This window comes from Lissotriton helveticus, chromosome 8 (genome assembly GCF_964261635.1).
Source record: "Lissotriton helveticus chromosome 8, aLisHel1.1, whole genome shotgun sequence".
NCBI lineage: Eukaryota > Metazoa > Chordata > Amphibia > Caudata > Salamandridae > Lissotriton > Lissotriton helveticus.
The window spans coordinates 740094204-740109084 of NC_136069.1; the positions used below are offsets into that span (position 1 = coordinate 740094204).

At 42.3% G+C, this 14881-nt stretch overlaps 1 protein-coding gene across 3 annotated transcripts in view; it reads right to left on the bottom strand.

The window, feature by feature from the left end:
* The window catches only part of LOC144772891 (acetylserotonin O-methyltransferase-like), a 667360-nt gene that overhangs the window by 578013 nt on the left and 74466 nt on the right, over nt 1-14881 (bottom strand). For all 3 annotated transcript variants that reach the window (XM_078657558.1, XM_078657559.1, XM_078657557.1), the window contains exon 2: nt 10324-10498. In XM_078657558.1, the coding sequence (XP_078513684.1) occupies nt 10324-10498 (175 nt within the window). The remainder of the gene's footprint in view (nt 1-10323; nt 10499-14881) is intronic.

The following is a 14881-nucleotide window of genomic DNA, read 5'->3' on the forward strand; positions in this document are numbered from 1 at the left end:
GATCTGGGTTTAATCCATCACCATTCTTTAGCCCACTCTGCCACCCTAGTTCTGACATGGCTATATGCAACTCAGTCTGACCCTGTGCCTCATGGGAACAGTCCAGCCTGAACTACCAAGCCATGTCTTCCCTGGACCGGAAACAAGCTTCCAAGGATCGGTTTCTGGCATTCCAGCCATCTGGATGTGAGTGTTTGATTGATTCAGATGCTCCGTCCATCACCACCCCCTTTTGTACCGCTTTTGGCTGCCATAAGTATGACAGGGTATGCTCAGACGTGAGTCCCTTGCTCACTTTGCCACTGGTTTCAAGCAAGCCGAGCTGAAGACGGCTGGAATGCCAGAAACCGGTTCTCGGAAGCTTTTTTCCAGTCCAGGGAAGACATGGCTTGGCAGTTTGGGCTGGACTGTTCCCATGAGGCACAGGGTCAGACTGATTTTCATATAGCCATGTCTGAACTGGGGTGGCAGAGTGGGCTAAAGAACGGTGATGGATTAAACCCAGATCTTTTGACTGGGTGTGAGTGTTTGATTGATTCAGATGCTCCGTCCATCACCACCCCCTTTTGAACCGCTTTTGGCAGCCATAAGTGTGGCAGGGTATGCTCAGACTTGAGTCCCTTGCTCCCTTTTCCACTGGATTCAAGCAAGCCGGGCTGAAGACGGCTGGAATGCCAGAAACCGGTCCTCAGAAGCATGTTTCCGGTCCAGGGAAGACATGGCTTGGCAGTTTGGGCTGGACTGTTCCCATGAGGCACAGGGTCAGACTGATTTGCATATAGCCATGTCTGAACTGGGGTGGCAGAGTGGGCTAAAGAACGGTGATGGATTAAACCCATATCTTTTGACTGGGTGTGAGTGTTTGACTGATTCAGATGCTCTGTCCATCACCACCCCCTTTTGTACCACTTTTGGCCGCCATAAGTGTGGCAGGGTATGCTCAGACGTGAGTCCCTTGCTCACTTTGCCACTGGATTCAAGCAAGCCGGGCTGAAGACGGCTGGAATGCCAGAAACCGGTCCTCGGAAGCTTGTTTCCGGTCCAGGGAAGACATGGCTTGGCAGTTCGGGCTGGACTGTTCCCATGAGGCACAGGGTCAGACTGATTTGCATATAGCCATGTCTGAACTGGGGTGGCAGAGTGGGCTAAAGAACGGTGATGGATTAAACCCAGATCTTTTGACTGGGTGTGAGAGTTTTATTGATTCAGATGCTCTGTCCATCACCACCCCCTTTTGTACCGCTAATGATGATAATGCCATAATGAACCTACAGGGTTTTTAATTGTTTTGCGCAAAATGTGCTTAAAAGACCCTGGTTTTGGGAGTTCTTGGGTGATTTTCCATTTTCCTCCTGGGACTCTGTCCGATTATTTTGAGATTTTCACCCTCTTAAAGAATGCTGTCATTACTCTTCATGAGTTTGACAACTATATTCACTTCAGTTTTGTTTACCTAAATTGGAATGTTCTTAAACTTTGTTACATTATTTTTCTGAAGCTGAGCCTTCCTGCGGGACTTGTGTATTCTTTGTATGGTTCTTATTAATAATTCTGTAATAAATCCACTTTTTACTATACTGATCTAGAACTGAGTCCTTTAGAGATGTAAGCTTCATTTTGACTTTAATTCTGCTAAAATAATGATCCATGGATGGGGAGTGTAATCCCTTACAGCTATGTCAATGGGACATCCAGAGCCAAAATTCCTTAGGTAAAAATTGTGGTACACGAAATACTTGGGTTCAGTTAATTATTGGGGTTCGGCTCCCATATTAGTGTGTTCCTAGTTGTGTTGCTCTGTTGACATATGTGTATATATATTTATGGTCTGTGTTAATGTGTGAACAGATATTGTCTGCCTCTCTGAGAATGCATCATACAAAAGCCAAACTTGTGACTTTGTCAAGGCTTCCTTAACAAATGTGTTTTCGTCTTCCAGATGCACTAATTGATATGGGACACTTATCAGGCTATATTATAAAAAATTTACTAAGGTTCCCTCTAGGTTTTTAATACCACTATGGCTTTTTGCTCTGTTTTCAAAAGAGAAAGAGGATTTAGCAAACGTCTATCTTAACCATACACTTTGGGCCTATCTGTTTCTCAATTGCATTATTTATTGATATCAACGGCCAAATGCTTAGTAAATATCACATATAGGAAAGGGGTCCCAGACAGAGAATCAGTATTTGCAATTTAAACAAATATTTCCAAAACAGACAAAGTATGAATGCAAAAAGATTTATTTCAGATTTGCATTATTACCATTCATTGGTTAGATTTCATCAGCATCACAGTACATAATTCTTATATAAGTGCCCACATACACAACAGGGAGGGGGGTGGAGTGAGGGAAAGTGCCAAAGGTTTAAAGACGGGATGGGGAATAGTCAGATTCGCTCGTGGTAAGTATTAATCACAATTCAAAAAACAATAATTCATGTGATTCCTTGATCCAAGGTCCACAAAAAAATGCTCATATAGAGTCCAAGATACAAATAGGTGTAGACCACCTAACTCGCCAACAGCTGCTGTTAGTCTAGCTTGGGGGTAGGAGTTGGTGGAGATATAGGCGTCTACGTTTCGACCCACAAGACGCGTAGGATATTAGTCCTTACAAACGGGGTCTTCTTCAGGACGGGATGGTTGTGGGTGGGCAACCACCTAAAAGACATATAAAAAATTCTTTAGTGCGCAACCACCTTGTTGGTACATACAAGGCAGGTGGATAATTTAAAAAAAGGGGGGGGGGAAGGGGGAAGAGGAAAAGGACATGTTGTCATCTGTTCACTGAACATATCAAGTGCGGATCACTACGATTAGGGGAACCCTCCTAGATAATTAAAGTGTATTAAGAACTCACCTATCATACACAGGAGGAGGAACCACGTTGGATTCTTGATCCTGTTAGGTCACAGTACTATAAGTTGTATTCCTAAACGGAGACCATAGGAGAAATCATAAGCATTACCGGGTAAGTGCAGATATCTCAAAGCTATCTCAGTCACCTCATTTAGGTTTACTTAGAAGCAGAGGCTACCCCTGGGGTAGTGCCAGCTACAAAGATTAACCTACCCATTGGTAAATTAGTGCCGATGGCAAGGGAATAGGCCTGAAAAGAGCGTTACTCAAAGGGGAGTGTACTTCAGCTGCAACGACTTCACCATGTGATTGCGCAACCTGGTATAAAGTATGATTTAAAAAAAAGGGTTATGTTCGTCGTACTCCATCTGAAAACACCGTACACTCATTGTGCCATTAGGCACGTTAAGGTTACACACACCACGATAATCATACCTCTGTTGAACAATTCAAAATTATAAGCTGAAAGGTGGCCAGTGTGGCTCACGGTTGAGGTGGATTGCAGTGTGGCGGCTCACTCAGGTGCAAGCTAGTCGAAAGGAAATAAATACCGATGTTGATTTCATAATTATTAACGAAAAACATCTTGAATGCATTTTGCATCGAAAAAACACCTACCGCACCTTCAATTCATAAGATAATGTTTGTTATTTATCTCCTTCTTATTCCTTAGCAGAACCTGCTAAAAACGGAGACATAGTCAAATTGTAAGCTAACTCCTGCTGATTGTAGTGCTTATTAGCGTCATGGGAAACCTAAATGCCTCACCTGGCAGACACACCACAAGGTGTTGGTAATGGTTGTTTCACGTATTGTCTGCGTTTTTCATTTCATCCCCATAAGATATATTTCTGAGGAAATAAGTAAAAATGGGTCGAGACAGCTAAAGATGCAAAAAATTATATTTGCTAAGCATAGCGTTTATACACCATTTCGTATTATAGCTCACCTTAGAAAAGTAGCCACCAATCAAGGGAGTAACGGCGGTGTCCAACTGCAAAAGAAACACAGATTGCCTCCGTGTTACATACAAGCGCGTACTACCCGATGTTGTAGTAATCCGCATATCATAATTACGCCTCTCACCTAACACCGCCGCCGGGAAGCTCAAAATGAATGCACTTCCAAAACACAGTCACACAGTCACTGGAGAACGATCGGCAAACGAGGGAAACTTCCTGGTTGAACAGGGTGGGCGGAGCCTACACCAAGGTTTTTAAGAAAATGGAAAAAAGACTGCTCTAACCTCTTCATTGAAGTGGGAAAAAGCGGTAGCTTGTTATTGGGACACATTAGGAGAAAGTTTTTGATCAGGAAAAATTGCAGAAAAAATTTGAAAAATAGGTTAACAAAGCGTTGCACACATTGTCACATTAGTTATTGCAAAAACCACGATAGTTCCAGATATATTGTAAAGATCCACAATCTTGACAAAGTGCATTTTACAATTTTCACAATTATGATAGCATCATTTACACAACAAATCCCCATGCAATCAAAAGACAACATTACCACAGCAGTGGATACGGGATTTAGCAATTAATGCACAGGGTGAACCTTTAGGGTACCATACGTATTACGAGTAGTGTCCATTAGATGTTGATACAACATCAAGGGCTACAACGATTGAAAAAATAGCCCCCAGTGCTAGAAATTCTTATAACATGAAACACATATGTTGATAATGTAAAGGCATTATAGTAACCGTACCACATCAATAATGGCATAAAGGCGACAATGTAGTAATGCGCACAATGCTCGCAGGTTAGTGAAAGGCATTACTCTACATGGTTGCCGAAATTCGAAAAACAGAGAACTCTTCAATTCACAAGTTCGCCAACTGTGCGAAGCTGCTTTCAGATTCATTTAGACCCTCAGATACAGAATTAAAAATATGGATCCATTTGAGTTCTCTGGCATTCAATACACTGGATATATCACCACCCCTGGGGCCTAATGTCACATGCTCAAGGACTGCCCATTTCAGTGTTTCCGGGGGATGGCTTTCTTTTTGACAATGTTCTACCAAAGGTGCTCCCAGTGTCTTACATCTTATGCGGCTGCAATGTGTGAGGAACCTAACTTTCACCCGTTGTTGGGTCTGACCTACGTATATTAAATTGCACGGGCAAATTATCCCATAAATAACATTGGTGGTGTTGCAATTCGTGTGGGTCTTGTAAGTGTGGCGATGGTTCTTGAACGTGAAATCCTTTGATTGGATAGTTGAGGGACAGGCTTTACAGCTACCACATCTAAAGTGTCCAACTATAGGTGATTGTTTCCAACAGGAGGCCAGGGTCGGAGCTTTGGGACATTCCAAAAAGGATGAAACTACATAGTCCCTCAGGCATCTAGCTTTTTTGAAAGCATGCATGGGTACCTCGGGAATTTCCAACTCCTTGCCAACTATGCCCCAGTGTTTGTTAATTGTTTTTTTTATTTCTTGACTTTTTGTGGAGAATGTGGTAACACATATCATGCGTTTCCTTTTTAGGTCCATGCGTGGAGAGGGTTCGAGAAGTGTCTCACGGTGGCTGAACCATGCCCTTTTTCTTGATCGTTTGATTAAACGTTTTGGATAACCTCTTTCGATAAGACGTGTCATCAAAATATCGGATTGAGCCATATAATCTTCCTTCCGGCTGCAATTCCTCCGGACTCGAAGGAACTGCCCATGTGGTAAATTATCACGTAGACTACGTGGGTGGTGGCTTGAATACAGTAACAATGAGTTACGTTCAGCAGGCTTCCTGTAAAGTGTGGTATACAGTTTTCCCTCTTCAGCAATTATACTGATATCCAGGAAATCAATCCGGGTGTTGCTGGCATGCATCGTGAATTGGATATCCGGGGATTGTTGGTTTAGCCACGAATGGAAGCGGTTCAAATCTTCCTCGTTTCCTTTCCAAATGAACACAACATCGTCAATATAACGCATCCACATGCGTATCTGGTGTTGAAAAGGATTGGTGACGTTCATGACAAAGATATTCTCATAAAAAGACATGAAAAGAATGGCCAGATCCGGGGCAAAGGCTGCACCCATGGCCACTCCCTTTGTCTGCAAGTAGAACACATTCTGAAAGATGAAAAAGTTCCTCATCATTGCTATTTTCACAACAGGGTGATAAAGTTGGTTGGTACTTGTACAGGGGCTGGCCGGCTGTCTAGGGCTGCAGTGGCCACCATCAATGCCTCCTCTTGGGGAATACTTGTGTATAGCGACACAATGTCGCAAGTTACCAATAGTTCCTCTTCAGGGTTGAAAATATTGGCATCTACCAAGTTTATGACATGTGTAGTGTCTCTCAAGTACGTAGTAGTTCCTTCCGCTAGGGGTTTTAAGAAAAAGTCCACATACCGACATAGTGGCTCCCTGAAGAGGAACTATTGGTAACTGGTAACTTGCGACACCCTGTTGTTGAAAATAGCAATGATGAGGAACTTTTTCATCTTTCAGAATGTGTTCTACTTGCAGACAAAGGGCGTGGCCATGGGTGCAGCCTTTGCCCCGGATCTGGCCATTCTTTTCATGTCTTTTTATGAGAATATCTTTGTCATGAACGTCACCAATCCTTTTCAACACCAGATACGCATGTGGATGCGTTATATTGACGATGTTGTGTTCATTTGGAAAGGAAACGAGGAAGATTTGAACCGCTTCCATTCGTGGCTAAACCAACAATCCCCGGATATCCAATTCACGATGCATGCCAGCAACACCCGGATTGATTTCCTGGATATCAGTATAATTGCTGAAGAGGGAAAACTGTATACCACACTTTACAGGAAGCCTGCTGAACGTAACTCATTGTTACTGTATTCAAGCCACCACCCACGTAGTCTACGTGATAATTTACCACATGGGCAGTTACTTCGAGTCCGGAGGAATTGCAGCCGGAAGGAAGATTATATGGCTCAATCCGATATTTTGATGACACGTCTTATCGAAAGAGGTTATCCAAAACGTTTAATCAAACGATCAAGAAAAAGGGCATGGTTCAGCCACCGTGAGACACTTCTCGAACCCTCTCCACGCATGGACCTAAAAAGGAAACGCATGATATGTGTTACCACATTCTCCACAAAAAGTCAAGAAATAAAAAAAACAATTAACAAACACTGGGGCATAGTTGGCAAGGAGTTGGAAATTCCCGAGGTACCCATGCATGCTTTCAAAAAAGCTAGATGCCTGAGGGACTATGTAGTTTCATCCTTTTTGGAATGTCCCAAAGCTCCGACCCTGGCCTCCTGTTGGAAACAATCACCTATAGTTGGACACTTTAGATGTGGTAGCTGTAAAGCCTGTCCCTCAAATATCCAATCAAAGGATTTCACGTTCAAGAACCATCGCCACACTTACAAGACCCACACGAATTGCAACACCACCAATGTTATTTATGGGATAATTTGCCCGTGCAATTTAATATACGTAGGTCAGACCCAACAACGGGTGAAAGTTAGGTTCCTCACACATTGCAGCCGCATAAGATGTAAGACACTGGGAGCACCTTTGGTAGAACATTGTCAAAAAGAAAGCCATCCCCCGGAAACACTGAAATGGGCAGTCCTTGAGCATGTGACATTAGGCCCCAGGGGTGGTGATATATCCAGTGTATTGAATGCCAGAGAACTCAAATGGATCCATATTTTTAATTCTGTATCCGAGGGTCTAAATGAATCTGAAAGCAGCTTCGCACAGTTGGCGAACTTGTGAATTGAAGAGTTCTCTGTTTTTCGAATTTCGGCAACCATGTAGAGTAATGCCTTTCACTAACCTGCGAGCATTGTGCGCATTACTACATTGTCGCCTTTATGCCATTATTGATGTGGTACGGTTACTATAATGCCTTTACATTATCAACATATGTGTTTCATGTTATAAGAATTTCTAGCACTGGGGGCTATTTTTTCAATCGTTGTAGCCCTTGATGTTGTATCAACATCTAATGGACACTACTCGTAATACGTATGGTACCCTAAAGGTTCACCCTGTGCATTAATTGCTAAATCCCGTATCCACTGCTGTGGTAATGTTGTCTTTTGATTGCATGGGGATTTGTTGTGTAAATGATGCTATCATAATTGTGAAAATTGTAAAATGCACTTTGTCAAGATTGTGGATCTTTACAATATATCTGGAACTATCGTGGTTTTTGCAATAACTAATGTGACAATGTGTGCAACGCTTTGTTAACCTATTTTTCAAATTTTTTCTGCAATTTTTCCTGATCAAAAACTTTCTCCTAATGTGTCCCAATAACAAGCTACCGCTTTTTCCCACTTCAATGAAGAGGTTAGAGCAGTCTTTTTTCCATTTTCTTAAAAACCTTGGTGTAGGCTCCGCCCACCCTGTTCAACCAGGAAGTTTCCCTCGTTTGCCGATCGTTCTCCAGTGACTGTGTGACTGTGTTTTGGAAGTGCATTCGTTTTGAGCTTCCCGGCGGCGGTGTTAGGTGAGAGGCGTAATTATGATATGCGGATTACTACAATATCGGGTAGTACGCGCTTGTATGTAACACGGAGGCAATCTGTGTTTCTTTTGCAGTTGGACACCGCCGTTACTCCCTTGATTGGTGGCTACTTTTCTAAGGTGAGCTATAATACGAAATGGTGTATAAACGCTATGCTTAGCAAATATAATTTTTTGCATCTTTAGCTGTCTCGACCCATTTTTACTTATTTCCTCAGAAATATATCTTATGGGGATGAAATGAAAAACGCAGACAATACGTGAAACAACCATTACCAACACCTTGTGGTGTGTCTGCCAGGTGAGGCATTTAGGTTTCCCATGACGCTAATAAGCACTACAATCAGCAGGAGTTAGCTTACAATTTGACTATGTCTCCGTTTTTAGCAGGTTCTGCTAAGGAATAAGAAGGAGATAAATAACAAACATTATCTTATGAATTGAAGGTGCGGTAGGTGTTTTTTCGATGCAAAATGCATTCAAGATGTTTTTCGTTAATAATTATGAAATCAACATCGGTATTTATTTCCTTTCGACTAGCTTGCACCTGAGTGAGCCGCCACACTGCAATCCACCTCAACCGTGAGCCACACTGGCCACCTTTCAGCTTATAATTTTGAATTGTTCAACAGAGGTATGATTATCGTGGTGTGTGTAACCTTAACGTGCCTAAAGGCACAATGAGTGTACGGTGTTTTCAGATGGAGTACGACGATCATAACCCTTTTTTTTAAATCATACTTTATACCAGGTTGTGCAATCACATGGTGAAGTCGTTGCAGCTGAAGTACACTCCCCTTTGAGTAACGCTCTTTTCAGGCCTATTCCCTTGCCATCGGCACTAATTTACCAATGGGTAGGTTAATCTTTGTAGCTGGCACTACCCCAGGGGTAGCCTCTGCTTCTAAGTAAACCTAAATGAGGTGACTGAGATAGCTTTGAGATATCTGCACTTACCCGGTAATGCTTATGATTTCTCCTATGGTCTCCGTTTAGGAATACAACTTATAGTACTGTGACCTAACAGGATCAAGAATCCAACGTGGTTCCTCCTCCTGTGTATGATAGGTGAGTTCTTAATACACTTTAATTATCTAGGAGGGTTCCCCTAATCGTAGTGATCCGCACTTGATATGTTCAGTGAACAGATGACAACATGTCCTTTTCCTCTTCCCCCTTCCCCCCCCCTTTTTTTAAATTATCCACCTGCCTTGTATGTACCCACAAGGTGGTTGCGCACTAAAGAATTTTTTTATATGTCTTTTAGGTGGTTGCCCACCCACAACCATCCCGTCCTGAAGAAGACCCCGTTTGTAAGGACTAATATCCTACGCGTCTTGTGGGTCGAAACGTAGACGCCTATATCTCCACCAACTCCTACCCCCAAGCTAGACTAACAGCAGCTGTTGGCGAGTTAGGTGGTCTACACCTATTTGTATCTTGGACTCTATATGAGCATTTTTTTCGTGGACCTTGGATCAAGGAATCACATGAATTATTGTTTTTTGAATTGTGATTAATACTTACCACGAGCGAATCTGACTATTCCCCATCCCGTCTTTAAACCTTTGGCACTTTCCCTCACTCCACCCCCCTCCCTGTTGTGTATGTGGGCACTTATATAAGAATTTTGTACTGTGATGCTGATGAAATCTAACCAATGAATGGTAATAATGCAAATCTGAAATAAATCTTTTTGCATTCATACTTTGTCTGTTTTGGAAATATTTGTTTAAATTGCAAATACTGATTCTCTGTCTGGGACCCCTTTCCTATATAACATTTACGTACCCAGGTCCCTTGACTTTATTGGGTCTAACCCTTTGTGTATACTAGTAAATATCACAGTCAGAATACAACGCATTTTTCATGATTAACTGGAGTAAAAATAAAAAATATGTATTTTCTAATATTACAACTTATATACGATTATTGAAATATATTTACACGGCCTGGCTTTGCTAATGTCGGTAACATTACATTACCTTCGGTATTATTCATCTCCATATCTAGCAGTTTTAATCCCACGCATGCGCACAGTAATCTTTCCATCCCATCCGCACTGGCACGCAGACGATCAGCAATGGTGGCAGAAGGCAGGGGGGCACCAGACTCCTGCAGCAGGTCAAATACTCCAAGTTCGCACGCAGCAAACATTGCCTGAGGAAGAACATTAAAATGCAAATTTTAAATTAGAGAAAGCTTTCTAAATCAGTTTAGTGCATTTACATTCAGTGAAAAAAATACCTACTACCAACATGCATATTGCTTAATAATTCTACAGAACACATTGGATTATTTAATTTGTACATCTCTTTAGGAAGTTCACGTTCAGGAGACAGGGATAATGACCCCTTCCCTTCATGATTTAGTACTATGATGGGCCACTACAATAATTGTTATTGGGATGAAATGTCAACTCTCCTATGGATCAGGACATTGACGTTTGTCATTTGTTGTGACTTTATCCAACTGCACTTAGATTACTTCAGCCCACCTTTTCCTATTTTTCTTCCCCTTCATTGAATTGCTTGACTTGCATATCATTTGTACTGTGCCTCTGTAAATCCAGAGCCGCAGTACTCACATTTTCTTTTCAGTCATTTTTGATTAGTTAGCCTACAAGGTATTATCACATTTTCCTACCTTAAAGTGTTCTTAAATAATTACGAAAGTGTACTGAAAATATGAACCCGTTGGGTTTCATCTGATGTTCAGAATGCATTACCGCAAAAATACGAAATTATCATGAGAAACCGTGGGTGAATGCCAACCGTGCATACTGAGTGTATACATACCTTATACAGTATACACACACAAGGGATGGAGACGACAAAAAAGAACACAAAATCAACAAAGGTGTGCAAGAATTGGCACACCTATGAGTGATGAAAAACTGCCCTCACTCACACACACTGTGTGTGACATGCTTCATCATCGGGTCTACTACAACGCCCGGGCGTAGCCACACACTGGGCGGAGCATAGGGAGGGGGAACAAAGAAATACACAGACAAAGTGCAATACAAAGTTGAACGTGATACCAGTGTCCACACACAACAAATCAAGACTGAGTACAAAAATAGACAAACAATTCGCAGTAGGGAATAATTACTGGCTCCTGGATACCATAGTAAACGTTATTGATAGGTTCCAAGGACAGGATTAAGAAAAAGAATGGATGGTGGTGCTACCAGAGGGTATTAAGGCCCACTAGCACCCCTCCTTAACTGCTTTAGTCAACATGTTTCGACCTCTATTCACCCTTCATTAATGGGTCACCTTGGTCTTCTTCAGGACGTCTTATTGTCCCAGTCTTATGTATTACCCCTCTTACCTCAGTTAGGTGTTAGAAAGGGCATAGGTCACTCTCGCCCATCAGTATTAGGCTATGTGGAGGGAGTTCCGCCAACACGGTGACATAACTGTGAGATAAATATAAGTACATTATATATTTCCTAGTGGACAGGCCCATTGCTACCCACTTCACATCAATAGTTTGGTTAGAAATGCTCTTTGTCTTAGGAAGGCCCCTATAGATCATATGACCAATTCTTGTAATTTGACAGCAATTAGATTGAGCATTACCGAAAGACATCTTAGTTCTACCCATTATCTTGATATTTAACAGATTCCATTTTGTATTCATGGCAGCCATTTTGACTGCCACACGCTACCTCGTGCCGACCATGTGCTCTGTCCTATCTTCCTGTTCATAACACTTGAATCTGTTCAGCAACAGGCTATTATTAGTGTTCCCTTGTTTTGCCGCTGACCGTTAGGGTTCACATCTGGTAGTGATTAGCCCTAGATTGGAATGTGTTAGCCAAACCTCTAAAACTGTTAGCTCCTCCCACTGATCGATTGTGCCTCTCGATATTACCTTATATGTACATAAAATGTGCTCTTGTGCTTTGTACCGCCTTCTTTTGAGCCCCTGTGTGGGTATAAATAAACCATGCATCCCTAGTTCGGTGTGCTACTTCTTGCAATGCCGAAGGGTACTATTTGAACCGTAGCACCACCTCATGAGGTGTAATAAATGTTACGTTTTCTATTTCCAGTTTCTGTGCCAACTTCTTTCAATCTAGTCTGAGGACTTTGTGCAGAGAAGGGCGAACCCCTTGCACTAGCGGGTCTGGCTAAGGCCTGCACAACAAATTGGCACCCGACACGTGGGGCTCATTGGCGACTCGGATACCTGAAGGATTGGTTGTGACGAAGGTTTGGATCCTCGCTGAGTATGCGATCGCTGCCAGAGAAGACGCGAGTTTTGGCACCCGAGGCGTTTTTTCCCTTCTTTCCGATCTAACCATCCAGGCGGCGCCGGTCCTCGACTGAGATCTCTTCTGTTGGTTCGCCGTGCAGTGACCGTTTGGTCGAATTTAGAACTTGGTAGTTGGAATCTGGACATTCTATGATTGGTAAGAGCCGTTTTGCGGCACCTATTGTGGGTTTTGGATGCCTTATATGGTAAGGTAGTTTTAGGAACACTTACTGTGGCATATTTGTATTTGGAAAAGACTAGTCTAATTTGTATTTGGAATTTGGTATATATATATATGTTGCAACTCATATAGGCAGGCAATGTGAATATTTTTCTTCAACCATTTGATTTGAACGGCGCAACATTATAGAAAGTACCTTAAGTGCTACTTTGTGTATAATATTGCATATTTTGCATTATTTTTGGCATGCCTGTTTTTAGCGCACTTCGAAGGTTGTGCTGCTTTTGTAATGGTACCAGTCTACGACTTGAGGAATCGCAGCCAGCTCCCCCAGAGGGGACGCCTAATAGAACTATGTATGTGAAATTTGGTCTTTCTGCCATAATGTACAGCACGTTGTGGCATAAATATACCAAAAAGGATCCTGAGTTGCGGTGGCCACTGAATGGGTCATTTGATGCACAAAAGATTGAGTATGTGGAGCGATGTATGTTCGAGCGAAGGGCTAGACGTGACATGTTTGAATGCGTGCGTATGTAGGAAAAAGAAGTGCGACAGCAAGAGAAGCGTGAGCAAGTGTTAATTGACAGGGAACAGCGCTGGAGCTGAGAATGAAAGAAGTGAAAGAGTTAAAAGAGAGGGAGGAGAAAAAACATAGGTTGCAGGTATCTGACCAATATCCTGTCCGAAAGCCTCTCTATCCTGTCCTTAATAAACTGCAAGATGATTTTTTGTTACTAGATCGACCTCCACCTCCGTATGCCGTTCCGTCCGCTCCGACCGAAGGCGATCAGGATTCTGACATGGAGCAACAAAAAGCGCAGGACACTCGATCCATGTTGACTGCTGCGCGTTCGTCTGAAATCAGACAAGCTGCTTGTATAGCATTACGTAGTGCTGATTCTGCTTCCGCTCTTTTGGCTAGTATAAAGAACTGGTCAGAAAAGGAGCAGTTGTGTTTTCTTGAGACATTTACTGCTGAAGTCGTAGAAAAGTTTCGAAAATACTCTCCAGTATTAGAACCTGATGATATAGCAAATGATCATAAACAGTTACGTGATGGTTCTTTTGTTTTTTCTCAGGTGGACGACGCAATTAGACGGTTGGTTAAATTACGAAATGAGACGGTTCACCTGAAGGAGCAGAAAAAGTGTACGGATGAAGCCGTACATCCCAATCCATCCGGAGTGTCGCAGTCTTCTATCTTCGGAACAGATAAGATAATACCGGTCGAAATGAGACCTATGCGGGAAGCCGTGCCCTTGTATGTTCCTCCTAAAGGAACGGGTGATGAGGATGATAAAAATTCTGTTAATGCTAAAGGATATTGTATTTATAATTGGGTGTACACTCCTTGGAATAGAGCAGATGTAATGGCGCTTAAAGCAGCGTTGCCCAATCCGCGTAAAAATCCAGCCGCCTGTTATGAGGAAGTTGAAGGCGCTTTAAATTCCTGTAATATGACCCTATGTGATATAGATTTATTTTTCGGCTTAATTTTGCCACCAGATATGTGGCGGACTGTTTGAAAAATCGATGACCGTGTTACTTTTAGTGCTGACTTGAAGGACTTAGAACAATTGGATATGGATAGGGAGCCTGCTAAAAAGCCACATCGGTTAATAATAGATCTCCCTGCAGCAATTTTAACTAAGCTTAAAACAGTTATCCCTCCTAAAAAGATTGATTGGACTGTTTTAGCATCGTGTAAACAAAAGACTGACGAATCAGTTTCTGATTTCTTCACCACTTTGAGGAAGCTTTTCATGATTTTAGCGGTCAGTCTTTGACGGATGATACCGGCAGGCATCTGTTTGTCAACAAATATGTTACAAATCTGTTGCCAGGGATAGCTAGTGCTTAAAAGCTAGTGAAAGTTCTTGGACTACATCTTCTCCAGCATCTGTTTTGACGATGGCTCAATATTATGAGCGTCAAGAATTAGAAGCGAAAGGTAGCGAAGAAAAGAAATCCAAAGATTTGAAGACGAAAATTTTGTTAGCCCAGGTCTATGGTCCGCCCTCTAGAGGCTATGATAGAAGCTACGATAGAGGTTATGATAGAGGCGGACGTGGATCATTCAATGCCCCCTATAC